The sequence below is a fragment of the Paralichthys olivaceus genome, chromosome 2 (assembly GCF_024713975.1).
Source record: "Paralichthys olivaceus isolate ysfri-2021 chromosome 2, ASM2471397v2, whole genome shotgun sequence".
Taxonomy (NCBI): Eukaryota; Metazoa; Chordata; class Actinopteri; order Pleuronectiformes; family Paralichthyidae; genus Paralichthys; species Paralichthys olivaceus.
This window is the reverse complement of record NC_091094.1, coordinates 183409-202505: the sequence shown is the minus strand read 5'-3', so window position 1 is coordinate 202505 and position 19097 is coordinate 183409. Positions and strand designations below refer to the sequence as shown.

The 19097-nt window shown below is 43.3% G+C and overlaps 1 protein-coding gene across 6 annotated transcripts in view; it reads right to left on the bottom strand.

Annotated features, from left to right (window-relative positions):
- The window catches only part of grm7 (glutamate metabotropic receptor 7), a 113872-nt gene that overhangs the window by 41730 nt on the left and 53045 nt on the right, over positions 1-19097 (bottom strand). For all 6 annotated transcript variants that reach the window (XM_069531078.1, XM_069531077.1, XM_069531092.1 and 3 more), the window contains exons 3-4: positions 1847-1982; positions 1029-1183 (exon numbers count right to left, since the gene is read on the bottom strand). In XM_069531078.1, coding sequence (XP_069387179.1) covers positions 1029-1183; positions 1847-1982 — 291 coding nt within the window. The remainder of the gene's footprint in view (positions 1-1028; positions 1184-1846; positions 1983-19097) is intronic.

Here is a 19097-nt window from a genome sequence, read left to right as displayed (position 1 = left end):
TGGTTAACTCTTCCTCTCGGTTGTAAACATCCTGGTTGATTAACGTCACTCTGACATTAAAGAGCTGAGATTTGTGGATTTCAGGGTTTAATTGACTCCGTGAAGAGGATCTGACTCAGCGGGAGACCACGACTCAGCAGGCGACCACGACTCAGCGGGCGACCACGACTCAGCGGGCGTCCTCCACCACGGGAGGAAACTTCCCTCGGCTCATTGCCACCGTCGCCATTCCTTCTCTCACTCACTCTTTGTGTTTACTCTCTCTCTCCTGTTCACAGCTCGTTCTGCAGCACGATGTTTTCTCTGAGTCCATGAAAACCAACGTGACCTTTATCTGTTTGGATCAAAGCCTGAAACCTCACAGGAGATTTTAAATGAGATGAATCCAACACACACACACACAGACACACACACACACACACAGTTGGATGATCCTGCAGCTGCAGCTTGTGTTTATTAAGCTGTATTCAGACATGACCTGCAGGTTAAGTCCAGATGTTACTTTAGTGACTCTGTTGTTTGTATTGAGGATGGATGTGTGTGTGTGTGTGTGTGTGTGTGTGTGTGTGTCACACTTCTATCACTACACAACACGCTGACTCGACAGGAAACAGAAGAGACAACTCAGGAGCCAAGAACACATGAGAACATGTGATCCATATTTTTTGTTGTGTAATTGAAGGCAGCGTGGGTGAGAAGGAGTGTGCACTAATCTGAGCGTCGGTGGTTTGATTCCCAGCTCCGGTTCTGTGCATACGAATGCAGAGAACAGTCCTCAGAATCTGTGATCCTCTAAAGAATCTGTGTCACCTTCATGTTTCTGTAGCAGCTGCAAATGTCATGGATCATAAAAACACGCACCTTACATGTTTATTACATGTTTATTTACATGTGTTCAGGTCGTTATAGAAGTCGTTATATTTTGGATGATTAGACACATAGAAGGAGGGGATGCTGAGGAAAGAGTCCAGACACACCTGATGAGACAACCACACGTATGTAACATGTATGTAACACACAGCACTCACCACTGATGGTCGCTCTCTTTGGAAGAATTGTCACGGCTCCAACAGCAGCATCCTCCAACTGGTGGATGGGACTGTTCTTGGCGCCCCAGCTGTCAGAGCCCAGCCACAGGAAGTGTCCCACCTGGTCGGCTCGCTTACTGGCGTTCAGGATTCCTCTGTACACACACACACACACACACACACACACACATTATCTTTCAGGGTTTTGACTCAGTGTTCACGGCACAAACACGTCTCTGCTCTAATGTCCAGGTAAAATCAGCAGATTCAAACCGTTTGTTAAACGTTTCATTGTCACAGACGTCACGAGTTCATGACATTATGACCTCATGAACTTGTGAACTCACGACCTCGTGACCTCGGCTGATCCAGTGTTTCCTGTTTCTAATGTTTCATTATTTGTTTGATTGTTTTTTTACTGAATTTTAATCTGTTGTTGGTTTTTTCTGTTTCTCTTTAATCTCTGTTTTCTTTTGCATGAGAATGATTTTGCCCACACGCTTCTTCTTTTATTTATATGCACTTGTTTTTCTAATCCATCTGCTGCGGCTGTAAAAGTCCCTGTGTCGACTCCTGTTGGTTTTAAATGTGTGAAATAAATTACAGACTAGCTGTTTTTGTTAAAAGGAAGAAAGAATAAAAAGAATGAGAAAAAAGTAATGTATGCAAAACCGGCATGAAATTTCTTTTTGAAAAAATGAATTTCTCCCTTTTGGTTTCAGATTTTTAACTTCGAGCAGAAAGCAGAGAGATTTACTGAGTCAATACGCAACAGTTAGTTCATCACGCATGACGTTTGAATACATGTATGAACTGACCTGATGTCCTCGTCAGATGCAAACAGGATGACGGCGCGGGCGTAACGTGTGTCCAGCAGCAGACGGATGATTTTATCAAAGTCCGACGGTTTGTGGTCGTGAGGAATCTTCAGAGACTGAGCGATGCAGATTCCACCTGAGGACACATGAAACACACACGTGAATAACATGTGACCTGTGGAACATGTGACCTGAGGAACACATGACCTGTGGAACATGTGACCTGTGGAACATGTGACCTGAGGAACACGTGACCTGTGGAACATGTGACCTGTGGAACATGTGACCTGAGGAACACGTGACCTGTGGAACACGTGACCTGTGGAACATGTGACCTGTGGAACATGTGACCTGAGGAACACATGACCTGTGGAACACGTGACCTGTGGAACATGTGACCTGAGGAACACGTGACCTGTGGAACATGTGACCTGTGGAACATGTGACCTGAGGAACACGTGACCTGTGGAACATGTGACCTGTGGAACATGTGACCTGAGGAACACATGACCTGTGGAACATGTGACCTGTGGAACATGTGACCTGAGGAACACGTGACCTGTGGAACATGTGACCTGTGGAACATGTGACCTGTGGAACATGTGACCTGTGGAACATGTGACCTGTGGAACACGTGACCTGTGTAACACGTGACCTGAGGAACACGTGACCTGTGGAACATGTGACCTGAGGAACACGTGACCTGTGGAACATGTGACCTGTGGAACACGTGACCTGTGTAACACATGACCTGTGGAACATGTGACCTGTGGAACATGTGACCTGAGGAACACGTGACCTGTGGAACACGTGACCTGTGGAACATGTGACCTGAGGAACATGTGACCTGTGGAACACATGACCTGTGGAACATGTGACCTGAGGAACACGTGACCTGTGGAACACGTGACCTGTGGAGCATGTGACCTGTGGAACATGTGACCCGAGGAACACGTGACCTGTGGAACATGTGACCTGTGGAACACGTGACCTGCGGAACATGTGACCTGTGGAACATGTGACCTGTGGAACACGTGACCTGTGGAACATGTGACCTGTGGAACACGTGACCTGTGGAACACGTGACCTGAGGAACATGTGACCTGTGGAACACGTGACCTGTGGAACATGTGACCTGAGGAACACGTGACCTGTGGAACACGTGACCTGTGGAACATGTGACCTGTGGAACACGTGACCTGTCAAACACATGACATGAGGAGCACATGACCTGTGGAACACAGGAAGATAAACACGTGTCCATCACAGCTGTGAACTTGTGATTTAATCTGCAGAGCTCATTAAAATAAAATCACACGTGATGATTAACAGCAGCCGTGTCAGACATGTGACTCTTTGCAGCTCTGACTTCAGGTGATGCGTGATTTTCTCCTGACGCTGCAGAACGTCACGTGATGCGTGACATGTCCAACAGATGAAGTGTGAGACTCCAACGCTGCAGGAATCAAACTCAACATGAGAGTTTCCTCCAGGTTCATAACAAACTTGATGTTCACTGACCTTTTTACATGAGCGCCACCATCAGGCCATGTTGTGTCAGAAACATCGAGTGTCTCTTCGAGTCTCTTCACAGGTTAACACCGTGTTCTCTTAGTTTTTATCTCTTTCACTCTCTTCATCCCTTTATCTGATTCAAAGTGTTGCACAGAGCCGCTCGGTTCTGTTGAACGCAAATTTAAAAAAATATATTTCTTTTGTTTTCTGGAGCAAATGAGAGGAAACGCGTCGCTTTATCAAAGATGAAGAAGAGAAACTTCTGGCACAAGCTTCACATATCAAGTTAAAAACCACCAAGATCCAAAAAGTGTATCATAAAAACATGATGTTAAAGGTCACCTCTGCCTCAGACAAACACAACATACACATGAGGATATGACACCACCAACAGGCGACCAAAGGAAACGCAGTCTGACCTTGATTGAAACTACAGATTTCTGCAGGTGTGATGATTTTAATGTTTAAATAAAGTTACAGATTTAATCATGACGACAGTTCAGGGAGCTGATGATGACGCTAATCTGACACATGGTCGATTCGAGGCGGGGCAGCGATGACGTTTCTCTGCACGTGAAGAATATTTACAATTCACGGATTGGTGGTAAAGAACAAACACTAGTCTGTATGTATCTGTAAGTGAAGCCTCTATATGACCTTTGACCCCTCCCCGTGTCATCAGGTGCAGCAGCAGCGTGAACAGTGTCTCTGAAGTGAGAGACAAACGTTAAGTGATGGACGAGCTTCTTTCATCAGGCTCCTCAGCGGCTGATGTGTCACCTGATCAGCTGCCTCCGGAACATCAGACAGTTCCCTGGACGCTTCCCATCGTTAGCAGCTGATGGATGTTCTCCGCTCACTGTCATGTTCTGCTTCACGGAGCAGACGTGGAAATCAATGGAGACATTTGGAAGCAGGAAAACAAACCAGTGAAGAAGAGTGAGGAGGTGGAGCTACACAACAACACGGATCATGAATTTATAATTCATGATCAACATATAACGACGTCTGCAGCTTCCACACTGGATCTGTACCTTTATTGTGTTTTTACAGTTTTTACTTTTATCTAAACAGAGTTAATCTGTTTCTGTGAGTCGAGCTGCCGCTAACGCTTGTTTCTCTGAGAACTTAAGATCCAGACGACTGAAATCCTTCATCTGCTTCACAGAGTTAAAAACCACCAAGATCTCAACAGTGCATCATAAAAATGTGACAAACACAACGCTGACACATGCACAAAGGACATATGACGCCACCATCAGGCCACCAAAGGAAATGCAGTGTTAGCTTGAAAAACAACTACAGATTTCTGCAGGTTTGAAAATATAAACTTTGAACACAGGTCTGTTTGTTATAGATGTTTTAAAATGAGTTTGAATAAAGGAGTAAATATGTTCTGTCCTCAGTTCTCATCTGTTACATCATCAGTAATGTTCGTCCAAATCCTCCGTTTGTCTTCATGAAGGACGATGGTGACAGGATTCGTCTCATGTGTTAAAAACCTCCTCGTATTTATCTTCATGAATCTGATCTGAATCCAAATATGTTTCATTCCACACATGAATCAAACATGTGCAGTGGTCAACACCTCCTCTTGATACTGTGAATTTACATCTCTGCTTCATGGAAGGAGAAGAAAAAGAATAACAAATGTTCAGTGCAGTCGAGGTTACAGGCACCACACAGATGTTCCTCACATGTTCCTCACATGTTCCTCACATGTTCCTCACATGTTCTGCAGGTTCTGTATGTGAAATCAAATGTCTGAGTCAGTGTCTCTGGACATTTTCTGGATGTGTGGAAACTTCCCAGTGAGCGAGTGGACGTGTTGATGAGGACGATCTCAGGATGAAGAAGAGGAGGAGCCGTACGTCAACTTGGAGAGACAAGGAGATTCTAGAACTTTTGGTGATATACAGGTGATGAACACGAATGAAGCACAATGCCCTGTGTCGTCTCGTGTCGTCTCGTGTCGTCTCGTGTCGTCTCGTGTCGTCTCGTGTCGTCTCGTGTCGTCTCGTGTCGTCTCGTACAGACAGAGATGTATGAGGCTGTGATTGGCTCGGGTCCCATTCACTCCCAACGGTGGTTTGCTTCCAGAGGCCGTTGGCTTCCAGCAGTGGTTCTGAGCATTCAGCCGTGACGGCACCCGCAGGAAGCGCCTCACGCTTCGACCTTGCATGTTTTGACACTCGCAGCTATAACTCCAGTGTTCAGTGGTGGAGAGGAATGAGGCCATAATTCAGTCTGCCACACACACACATACACACGCACATGCACACACACACACACACACACACACACACAGTGATGTGGACATACTTTAAGCAAAGAATGATTACCTGGATCAATATTTAGTCCCATGTATTACAGATAAATCAGGAGGTTGCTTGGAGTTGTCGTTAGATGCAGTGGCAGACGATGCTGTGATTTGTTTCTTCTCTGGACTGTGAACAGTAGCAGCAGTCAGCTGCTGTTTAATAAAATCACATCCAGAAGGTCATTTAAAGTGAAGATCTACGACACTAGGTGCTCACAGAGGTGCTGCTCTGTTTCGTCTCAGAGTTCGGACTGAAGGCTCCGTCTTTGTGGAAATAAGGTTGAGCATTAATCAGGTTCACGTGTCTGTTCCAAACCTGCAGCTGATTTTTCTCTTGTTGTTCGAAGTTACCAAATGTTTTCAAGTAAAAAAGGTGATTTCAATGAATCAGGAGAAGAAACCAACATGTGTAAATATCACAACATGTGAAATGATGTTTTATCATTTCCTGAAAAAAGTAGACTTTATGTCAGCAGGTCGTTTCAGTCGAGGAGGAAACTTCAGAAACATCTGTCAGAGAAAAGTGGATCGTACAGTAACAGCTGGTTTCAAAGGAACATTTACTCTTTGTCTCAGAGACCAAAGAAAGTGAGACGCTTTTACTGTGGTACAAACCCACACACAGAGGCGCGCGCACACACACACACACACACACGCACGCACGCACACCCACACACGCACACACACATGCACGCACGCACGCACACACACACACGCACACAGCGAAAGCTCTTAAAACTTTCCCTCTGATGAAGAGTTTGGTGAGAAGACGCCTGAAACTCGTGGAGACTAAAAAAGGACGATCACCTGACTGTCCAAAAACATCTGACACTGTAAAACTGCAGCGCAGATGAAATTCAGATACAATTCAGATGAAACTAAATTTCACGTCACTTTATTGTTGCACTAAAGTGAGAAAAAATCCTGATCTGCTTCAGGGGTCCAGTCTAAATTGTATTTGAGGAAGTCGATGAGATTAAACCGAGAACACGGACGTCTCTTTAAAAATGGAGAAACATATTGCATATTTCAGTGTTTGATCGTCTCCATTATAGAGAGAGAGAGAGAGAGAGAGAGAGAGATTTTTCAAAACTTCTTAACTTGCTTAAAACAGGTTTTTAGATTTTCTGTGTACAAATCATACAGCTGAATTAATAAAAAAGAAAACAAAAAGAGCAAAGATTAGCCGAAGATAGAACCAAAAGTCCGCTCATTCTCTACGACAGAACAAAAAACACATTATTGGCACCAGATGCTTTTGAATTCTTCCAGATTGTTTGTCAAGCTGTAAAAGTTGTGATCAATGTTTAGTCTGGTTTTTATCGTTCTGATGAAGATTGTGTTTATGTCACAGTTTGTGCTTTCTACTGATGTCGATCATCATTTTAGATTTGGCCGAGAACAAAGTTTAGTAGTGAGCAAAGTTTGATTCTCTGCATTTGTGTCCAAGGATGTACATCTGAGCAGAAAACATTTCACCAAACCTCCTGAAAATGTTCTTCAGCAGCTGAAACAGAGGAACCGGTCTGCCACAGTCTAGGAAGCAGTGAAAGGTGGTTTCTGTCTGTGAGCACAAAGGAGTTTATCACAGACACAACAGCATTTACAGCTGTCATGCAGGATTCTCCACTGCAGGTCTCCAACTCTCTTGGTCAGTGCTGGTTTGTAGAGTGCTGTCCATCAGGCTGGACCCCACTGTGGAGCCTGAGTGGCTTCTCCAGGGGGCGTCAGCTCGACCATTACGTTTGTGTTTGTTTATGTTTTTACCAGCAGTCTGTACATGCTGCTTCATTCCAGGACATTGAAACTGTTTGTTGGCGCCTCGCTGGATTTCAACGGCTGACGGCTGCAGGTTTTGAAGTCAGGAGCAAGAGTCAGTGCTTCTTTGTTCCAGGTCAAACCCCAGGTAAAGAAACCTCTCTGCTTATCTCAGCTCCCACGGCTAAAGCTTCACTTTTTTCCCAGTTAGTTTTATTATAGATATTTTGCAGAATTGATTAATAGTTTCAACAAGGATATTGGTGTCATCTTGTTTTTTGATGAGGACAATGACCTCATCAGCATAAGCGGATACATTTTTTGGCAACCTGGGACCTGACGGCTGTATCCTCAGTTTGTGCAGGAGGGTTACAGCATGCCTGAGAGAGAGCAACCCTGTCTGATTCCCCTCTGAACTTTAAAAGGAGAGCTTAAACCACCATTAACCTCTCAATGTCACTGTACAATGTCTAGATCGTGTCTTTGAGACCAGGGCTGAACCCAAACACCTGCAGCGTCTGTCACAAGTATCTGTGTTCAACCCGGTCCAGAGCCTTTTCTTGGTCTATGGAAATAAGACCAAGTTTACAGCCCAATGAACCAGAGAGGTCCACAATGTCACGAATCAGGGTAATATTGTCAGATATCAGCCTGCTGGGCACACAATAGGTCTACATGAATGACATGCTCCTTCACTTTTCTCAGCCTCATGGCCAGTACTACACAATTTTATAGTCAGTGCAGAGCAAAGCTACAGGCCGCCAGTTCTTCATCTCCTGAACATCATGTAAGTGTCCTTTGTTAAAACTGTCCCTGAGAACCATTGGTAGGTATTTTCCAGTCACAGGCCAGAAAGCTTTGTAGAACCGCCGATGCCTGGAGCCTTGCCATTCGCCAGATTCTGCAGTGCAGCATGTAGTTCTTCAGCAGAGAGTTGTGCGTCTAGCTCTGACCTCTGACCTCTGCAGGAGCCTTGGGTAGACCCTCATAGAATGACTGTGCCACCTCAGGTCTTTCCTGGAACTCCATCCTGAAGAGCTCCTCAGAAGTTGACAGCATGTCTGCGAATCTTCTGCAGACTCCTGCAGCACCTGTCCTGTGTTGGACCGCAGGGAATTCATGAGTCTTTTTGGTCCACTCCTACGTTCAAGGCCAAAGAAAAAGTGAGAGGGAGCATCCATTCTGGCCACATATTGAAACCAGGAGAGAACCAAAGCACCTTGAGCAGAGAAACTCAGCAGGTCTGACAGAGCTTTTTGTTTCTGAGAACTCTAATATGTTCTCCGTCTCCTGTGGAGTCTGCTACATCTTGCAAATCCACGATTTCTCTCTCCAGAGCTTTCATAGACCTTCATGTCCCTTGTGACATTGAGAGTGTACTGTAGGCACAGATGTTTTAAAAACATGATCTGAAAGCAGGGCTACACTGAAGTGCCAGTAGTTTATATTTTTTACGGAGACTGAAACCTGAACAAGTGAATGATCTGAAAAACCGACTGGGTGTGTGGAGCGACTCTGAAGAGCATTGGCCTGATGTTGGAAGCAGTAACATCTGTCCAGCCGGGCCATGGATAAAGAACTGTCTCTAGTATGGACCCACGTGTCACTGAGTGTGATGCAGGAGCCTCCAGGTGTCACACAAATCATTGTGTTCAGTCAGTTTGACAGGACACCTCCTGGAGGCTCCATGAGGTTCTGCATGGTTCCTGCAGTTAAAATCACCACCCAGGAACATGAGCTCTTCACCTCCACACGAGTTTAAAGTGTTTAAAAAACTCTTTCTGTGCAGTCGCAGCATAAACATTAACCAAGGTTATCTTTACATCTTCAACACAGCTTCGACAGCTTCTACAGCTTCTACAGCTTCTACAGCTTCTACAGCTTCGACAGCTTCTACAGCTTCTACAGCTTCTACAACTTCTACATCTTCTACAGCTTCTACAGCTTCTACAACTTCTACAGCTTCGACAGCTTCTACAGCTTCTACAGCTTCTACAACTTCTACAACTTCTACAACTTCGACAGCTTCTACAGCTTCTACAGCTTCTACAACTTCTACAGCTTCTACAGCTTCTACAACTTCTACAGCTTCGACAGCTTCGACAGCTTCGACAGCTTCTACAGCTTCTACATCTTCTACAGCTTCGACAGCTTCGACAGCTTCGACAGCTTCTACAGCTTCGACAGCTTCGACAGCTTCGACAGCTTCTACAGCTTCTACAGCTTCGACAGCTTCTACAGCTTCTACAGCTTCTACATCTTCTACAGCTTCTACAGCTTCGACAGCTTCGACAGCTTCGACAGCTTCGACAGCTTCTACAGCTTCGACAGCTTCGACAGCTTCTACAGCTTCGACAGCTTCTACAGCTTCGACAGCTTCTACAGCTTCGACAGCTTCGACAGCTTCTACAGCTTCTACAGCTTCGACAGCTTCTACAACTTCTACAGCTTCTACAGCTTCGACAGCTTCGACAGCTTCTACAACTTCTACAACTTCTACAACTTCGACAGCTTCTACAGCTTCTACAGCTTCTACAGCTTCTACAGCTTCTACAGCTTCGACAGATTCCTCTGCAGAGGAGGAAACAGGTGGAACGTCCCTGGAATACAAGATGGAAACTCCACCACTGCTGCCGCTCTGAAGAAAACCTCCCCACTACTACTACTACACAAAAACATTCTACTACTATTACACAAAAACATTCTACTACTACTACTACACAAAAACATTCTACTACTACTACACAAAAACATTCTACTACTACTACTACACAAAAACATTGTACTACTACAGTGAAGGACGAACAGCTAAGAAAATATAGAGAAATCAAACAATTTGACATGTTCTCCGCAGCACTCACCACACTCACTCCCAGCATGCACTCTGACAGACAGAGAGAGAGAGAGGGGGAGAGAGAGAGAGAGAGAGAGAGAGAGAGACAGAGGGACAGAGAGATAGAAAGTGAGAGAGAGACAGAGAGAAACAGCGAGAGAGAGAGCTTTCATCAGCAGAATATCAAAGAGAGAGAGAACATAGAACAGGCTGACGAAGCTCGTTAGCAAAACGCCTCGTTAGACGTGGTCAACTCCAGGTCATGTTCACACTCCGCACCTCATGGGACAGACCCTGGTTTTATCAGAGCTCGATGACGACGTGAGGATCAGACTGAAACAAACATTTTCATGAGTCACAGGAAACCAGCAGTCTCTGTTTCTGAACTCAGTGACATCATCAACACACGTTTCTTCAATATTTAAATATCAGCTGAAATTAAATATCTTACTGGAGAACTACAAGAAAAGGAACCAGAAGTAAATGATGGTGAAAGTCAGAGGATCACTGAGGTCACTACCGTTCATCCTGCAGGGAACATGAACCACTGATATTTCATCAGAGACGTTTGAGGAATCAGCAGCTCAACATCTGAAACATCTGTGATGACTGAACCGCTGAAACAAGTGAAATACAATTTAACTGATCATTCATCTAAATGCGTCAAGATGAGCTCTACAGAAGAAGAAGAAGAACATGAAGAAGAAGATGTCTGCAGCGTGTCTGCTGCGTGTCACGATGCAGCGTGTCTGCAGCGTGTCACGATGCAGCGTGTCTGCAGCGTGTCTGCAGCGTGTCTGCTGTGTGTCGGCTGCGTGTCTGCTGCGTGTCTGTCGGTGCTTCTGGTATGATCACTGTGCTCCCATGAATAAAAGTACAGCTATAGACACAATGACCAGGACTCTTCAGTATGAAGCTGATAATACAAAAGAATAGAATCAGTCAGTGCTTTTACTCTGAAACAGATTCAACAGGTAAACATGTTTTTCTGAACTAATGAGAAAAGGTGTTCTCTAAAGAGCGGCCGGTGTGGGCGGGGCTTTACAGTCCGAGAGCTCTGATCCTTTAGTTGAAGAAACGACTGCAGCTGAAAAACATGGAGGAGACGAGAGAGCAGCTGACTACAGAGCTGCTTTGATGACTTCAAAATAAAACTCCCATTCACTTCCCCCACAGGAAATATGAGGTGACCAGAGGTCGGAGCTTCTTCCTTTTGAAGACGAGTGGTTACTGGTCAACATGGATGAACTGGTGTTACACACGTGTCATGTGACAGAGTGATAGAGTGAGAAATGACAGTGAAACTGAATGTGAGAGTTCACGCTGCATCTGTGAATTCTGGGACACAATCATTTATTCGCTGCTCTTCGCTTCATTTTTCTCCCTCCACTCATCCTCCTCTTCCTCATGTATAACATCCTCTTCCTCACTGGATTTCCTCTCTCATTTTAATCTCCTTATTTTCATTCTCTTCTTCAACCCATCACTTCCACTTCCTCATGAGTCCTGATCGTCTCTTCACTCTGTGTCACCCTCGTCTTTAAGTTTCATGCTTCTGATACAACGTCTGTGAGCGAACATGTCAACAGACGACAGTAAACACGTGTTTGTTACCGTGTGCGGAACTTGATTAATAATTCAAACTGAGCTGCAGCAGCTCAGGAGACAAAGCTGCTATTTTCAGTTTCCTGCTTCGATCAAACAGATTCAAATCTGTGTCATTCACACGGGACACAAACAACCGGCGACGTCAAATCTCACTTCTCTGCAAACAACAGCCGTGACCTGCAACTGCACCGCTTCCCCACGAGGAACATTTCAAAATAAAACGTTTCAGAATAAAACCCACACTGGTTTCTCAGCAGACTCAGGTCTGAATGAACACGGCGAGTTGGAGAGTTGATGTGAAACAGCTGCTGTTTGTTGGTCTCCTGCAGATCAGACATGTTTAATAACCACACTCTTTATACTGAGAAAGACTTATACACCCAAAACTACAGTTTCTGTAATTATCAGCTTATAAAATGATGAATATGAGGCTCAGTTCCACCTGTAGCAGTAACATGCTGTGAACACGTCAAAGCATCCGTCCAAACAACCTCACAATTTAATTATTATTCTCTATTATTATTATAACATACATCAAAGTTATTTTTTGAAAATCACAATTTTACTCCATCATGAGGAGCCTACATAAATCATATTTTAAGGTAAGGTGAGTGCTTTTACTATTTTATATATTTTGAGTACATCTATGAATAATTGTAGTATTGTGAACACTGGGAAATTACTTGTTAATGAGTATGTCTAAATTTTGGTATTGCTACTATTACTTAAAAAAATATTCGGAGCAGAGGATGAGTTCTTACAAGAAGCTTGAATCTTTCACATCAAACCAGTTCAGTTAAAGCTGCAGTGAAACGTTTCGACCACCAGGGTCCAATCATGACGTCTCAGCCTGTTTTTATATCATCAATAACTGATTCAAACCAAACTGATGAGAAACACAAACATCAGAGAGAAGAACGAGCTGAAACGACAGAAACATCTTTGACAAACTTTGAGTTTTTAGTTTGGTTCATGTCCCATCTGCTAACATGGAGGAGGAGGCTTATGTTAATGTCAACTTTATTTATACAGCACATGTGACACAATGATTTGAATTTCTATTATGGAGGTGAGCTGTTCCACAAGTTTGATCACCTCATGAGCTTTGTTTCATAACAATAACAATAACACTATTACTACTAATAATAATTATAATAACACTAATAATAATAATAATAACAATAATCATAATAACGCTACAAGCAATAATAATAATAATATTAATAATAATATTGATAATGAAGGTTGGAGTATTTCAGTAGCAACAGATCCAGTTTTCAGTGAAGACAGAGTCAGAGCAGATTTCCCATGAGGCCTTGCTGTGGGGGGATGTGTGGAGTATTTCTAGCTGCAGGTCTCTGCCTCATTACATATGATGAATGTGGAGAAACACTGAGCGTTCAGAGAGTCACCTCACTCTACACCCAGCAGCCCCCTTACCCCCCCACTGCAGCCCCATTACCCCCCCACTGCAGCCCCATTACCCCCCCACTGCAGCCCCCTTACCCCCCCACTGCAGCCCCATTACCCCCCCACTGCAGCCCCATTACCCCCCCACTGCAGCCCCGTTAATGTGTTTATGACGTTAGGATCGTATCTGTCTAAATTTATTTAAATAATTGCTGAAACAACGACACGTCCTTAATTGAAGGTGAAGAAAAGTTGCTTCACAGTCGAGTATAAAATATAATAAATACTATCACATTAAATCTCACTGTGTTAAATTAGTAAGTTAAACGACTGAAGATAAAGAATATTTGAAAATCTATATTTGTATATTTTTATTGTGAGAGAGAAGAGGTGAAACTCTGAAAACATATTTTTAAACACGTGTTTAAACATCCTGGGAAATGAACTGTACGTTCAAACACTTCTCTTAGAAACTGATGATTTTTATATTTCAGACAGCAGCTCTACACCTCCCGTCAGAAAGCCCTGTGAACCATGAGCATGCGGACGATGAATTGTTGATAAGCAGAGCGTTGTCTCCTCTGCGGCGGCGGCGGACTCACTTCAGCAGAAACCGCTGGCTGAACGATGGTGTTAAATAAAAACCTGCCTCTGTAGATGTGACCTTCCTGACACGACGATATCAAGTGGAGTCAAACAGAAATGATGGTTCATAAAAAATCTATTAATCCCACAGAAGAGTTACGTTGATTTAATGTAAAGAGGAAGTAACGTCTAATCATCTCCTGTCACATTACTCTGAATTAACCACTGACACATAAAATCACTACCTTAGTTTTTTCCTGCCACACTCAGGTTTCTAACACTAACGGACGTGAAACTGAAGAACACAAACGTCTCAGGATGAAGACGAGGAGCCGCACACGTAGAAGACGAAGACGTCCACTTGGACAGACGAGGAGGTTCCAGATGTTTTGGTGTCTACACAACATGACTACACACAACATGACTACACAACATGTCTACACAACATGACTACACACAACATGACTACACACAACATGTCTACACAACATGACTACACAATGTCTACACAACATGTCTTCACTTCATTCTTTGAGCTGGGACTCGTCTCTCTCTCCCTCTCTCTCCCTCTCTCTCCCTCTCTCTCTCTCTCTCTCCCCCTCTCCCTCTCTCTCCCTCTCTGTGGGTGTTAAATAAAGTAAATGGGTCAATGATAAACTAACTGCTGACTCCAGCTCTGTGGGTGTTTGAGATTCTCAGTTATATTTGATCTGCTGCCTCAGACACTGAAGTGAACTTTGTGAGTTTCACTAATTAAAAAATCGAACAAAAAAACAACAGGAAATTAATTGAAGCTGATTTCCTGTCGACATCATTGGACAATCTGACGAGGTTCCCATCGGCCTCAGCTGCGTGATGTGGCTGGCTAATAGCATGTGAACAACATCTCATAACATCATCAACATGTTTTTATACATGTCAATGACTATTTCCCTTTGTCTCTCTCTCTCATTTCAGAAATCTCTGACCCCGGAACCTCAGGACAACAACTTTGACTATTACTAATTACAACATCTCAGTAATTCATTATGATATCAAATGTGTCTGTTATCAATAATCATTAATATTCTTTACACTGTTGTTTACATTTTAACGAGTCAGATCTGATACCTGATGGTGCTCAAGTGTCCCCGGTCTCTCTCGCCTCTCTCTCTCTCCCCTCTTTTCTCCCCCCCCCCCCCCCCCCCCCTCTCTCCCCCCTCTCTCCTCCCCATGTCTCTCTCCTCCCCCGGTGGAGGCAGATGTCTCCTCTCTGAGTCTGGTTCTTGAGGTTTCTCTCTGTTAATGAGGAGTTTCTCCTCCACAGACTCAAAGTGCTGCTCATGGTTCACCTGTTGGTTTCTCTACATGAAGAAGATCTGAAGCTCTTCACCTTCTTTGTGAAGAGTCTTCAGATCATGGATGTTAGGATTTGGTGCTATACAAATAAAATTGAATTGAATATTATATCTGCTAAACATTAGCATGTTAGCAAAGTGAAGTTAGCATTTAGCTGAAAGCACAAAGCTGCCACTCATTACTGATCCAGCTGTGATGTCATTATCAACAACTGACGTCCGTTCAGACGACAGAGTTTCCTCAGTCCGTCTCTCTCCTTAAGGGACGAACATGTTTCGTAACCACACAACATAGCCAGCTTCCATGTTAACTGTCTCTGCTAACTGTCTATGCTAAAGAGAAATAAAATCCTCAGACTCTGTACGACCCAACTGCTGTGAGAGAAGCACGATGGGCCAGAGGCCGAGTGTTGATTTGTACGTGGCATCTTGGGACGTTTGTGTGGATCATAATAAGCCGACAGGTTAGCTGGTTAATTAGAGTTGAGCTTCAGGCTTCAGGGGAGCCTGCAGGCGACCCGTCGACATCATTACTTAGCGAGACCCTCATATTATGAGATCACTGCACGCATGTAATTAGCTACAGGGCGTTAGCTGCCGGCTACACATTGATGCAGCTGCAGAGCAGACATCAAGTTTGATCCTGTGTGAGATTCATGAGCTACAACAACAAACAGTTTTATTACGATTCTAAAGGTTCCGGAGAAGAAAAGAGAAACTGTGATATGATGAATGATCACAACACAAGTGAAAACAAACTGTCTGCGATAAGAATGAATCACAGAACATGAGTCAACATGAATACGAGTCTGAACAAGAAAGAAAAGATTGTTCTCAATATTTTTAAAATTAGGTTTAAGAAAAAGATGATTTCTTCAGAGATATTTCCACAGTGGGACATTCAGATATTGTGAGATGTTATTAGATTATATCAGAAATCAGATGTTAATATTTTCAATTCATCTGATTAGACTCGGATCAGATTTCAACAGATGATGATCCACGACGTGCGTTCCACAGAATATAAAAACTCACGATCATTTAGAGTCAAACAGACCAGAAGGAACCGGGTGGATTGGGGGATGGAGACCACAGTGTGATTGACAGATAGTACCGTCCAATGGGTGTGTCCTCAAGCTCTCAGTCAGGCTCCACCCCTGCTCCTCCAAATATGGTTACACAATGTGAAACTGAGTCAGCAGCTCGCAAACGTATGGTGACGGTTGAGGTGACGTCACCTGTTCACCTGGTGAACTGAATCCACGTCTTCTTGAGCCTGAGTCAGCGTGAGTTATCCAGAGTCAGCGTGAGTTAGCCAGAGTCAGCATGAGTTAGCCAGAGTCAGCGTGAGTTAGCCAGAGTCAGCGTGAGTTAGTCTGATAGCGTGAGTTAGCCAGAGTCAGCGAGAGTTAGCCTGATAGCGTGAGTTAGCCAGAGTCAGCGTGAGTTAGCCAGAGTCAGTGAGAGTTAGCCTGATAGCGTAGGTTAGCCAGAGTCAGCGTGAGTTAGCCAGAGTCAGCGAGAGTTAGCCTGATAGCGTGAGTTAGCCAGAGTCAGCGAGAGTTAGCCTGATAGCGTGAGTTAGCCAGAGTCAGCGTGAGTTAGCCAGAGTCAGTGAGAGTTAGCCTGATAGCGTAGGTTAGCCAGAGTCAGCGTGAGTTAGCCAGAGTCAGCGAGAGTTAGCCTGATAGCGTGAGTTAGCCTGATAGCGTGAGTTAGCCAGAGTCAGCGTGAGTTAGCTAGAGTCAGCATGAGTTAGCCAGAGTCAGCGTGAGTTAGCCAGAGTCAGCGAGAGTTAGCCTGATAGCGTGAGTTAGCCAGAGTCAGCGTGAGTTAGCTAGAGTCAGCATGAGTTAGCCAGAGTCAGCGTGAGTTAGCCAGAGTCAGCGAGAGTTAGCCTGATAGCGTGAGTTAGCCAGATAATCCTTTGCCACAGACAAAGGATTATTATAACAAACCCTGAGGACAGAGACACAGCTGAAGACATTTTGTTTCCTCACACAGAGACAAGTTTAAACTTTCTACTCGTTCATCAGTTTTTACCTGCACACATCACACGTTTGATTCCTCATATTTATGTGTGTCTGGTAAAAACATGAATCTATGTTTGACACATGTATCTGCTCATGTGACACGATTCAACCATCATCTGTTCATTTCGAAGTCACAATCAGGATTTTGACTTGTTCCAGTTTTTTATTTGTTGAGTCTGTGCAGCAGAAACATCGTGGATGAGTTTAAAGAAGCAGAGCTGAGTGTCAAGATGATGGATGGACTAATATAAGGTGTTATGACAGTGTTGTCACTGTGAAGATGAACTGATGAATGAGCTCATACTCTGACGTTACATATCTCTAGAACCAGAGATTTAGAAATACTGATCTTCAACAAAACATGTATAAAACAATAACTGAATATACATAATAATAATCCTGCTGGGTTTGACACCACAGGTTCTGACTCTTCACTAAATGTGAACCTTCAGTATTAGATTTATCCAGGCTCCATTCAAAGCTTCTTATCTGAAGGACAGAATACAGGCTGAGTCCAATACTGCTCTTATCTTTCCTCTTTGGCCTCGACACAAAACGGATACAGAGCTAGAGACAGATTGTGGAGGAGCTCCGCCTTCGATTCGGCTCGAAAACGTGGAGACTCTTGAGAAGACGCATCTTATGTTCCTGTTCTATCAAACTATCTCAGATAGTATAATTTGCTGTGGTACTCAAGTACAGTGAAGTACAGTGTGGTACTTTGCTTGTGCGACTCATTCAAACGGTCACGGAGATCATAAAGAAAAAAAAAGAGTACGATGCAGTGGCCTACCGCCCAAGTCTAAGACCAGCAAAACTCCAGTATTATCTCCATTATTAAACCAGTATAACTCCAGAATAACTCCATTATTAAACCAGTATAACTCCAGTATAAACTACAGTATAACTCCAGTATTATCTCCAGTATTAAACCAGTATAACTCCAGTATTAAACCAGTATAACTCCAGTATAAACTACAGTATAACTCCAGTATAACTCCAGTATTAAACCAGTATAACTCCAGAATAAACTACAGTATAACTACAGTATTATCTCCAGTATTAAACCAGTATAACTCCAGTATAAACTACAGTATAACTCCAGTATAAACTACAGTATAACTCCAGTATTATCTCAAGTATTAAACCAGTATAACTCCAGTATTAAACCAGTATAACTCCAGAATAACTGCATTATTAAACCAGTATAACTCCAGTATAAACTCCAGTATAACTCCAGTATAAACTACAGTATAACTCCAGTATTATCTCCAGTATTAAACCAGTATAACTCCAGAATAACTCCATTATTAAACCATTATAACTCCAGTATTAAACCAGTATAACTCCAGTATAAACTACAGTATTATCTCCAGTATTAAACCAGTATAACTCCAGTATTAAACCAGTATAACTCCAGAATAACTCCATTATTAAACCAGTATAACTCCAGTATAAACTACAGTATAACTACAGTATTATCTCCAGTATTAAACCAGTATAACTCCAGAATAACTCCAGTATTAAACCAGTATAACTCCAGTATAAACTACAGTATAACTCCAGTATAAACTACAGTATAACTCCAGTATTATCTCCAGTATTAAACCAGTATAACTCCAGAATAACTCCAGTATTAAACCAGTATAACTCCAGTATAAACTACAGTATAACTCCAGTATAAACTACAGTATAACTCCAGTATTATCTCCAGTATTAAACCAGTATAACTCCAGTATTAAACCAGTATAACTCCAGTATAAACTACAGTATAACTCCAGTATTAAACCAGTATAACTCCAGAATAACTCCATTATTAAACCAGTATAACTCCAGAATAACTCCATTATTA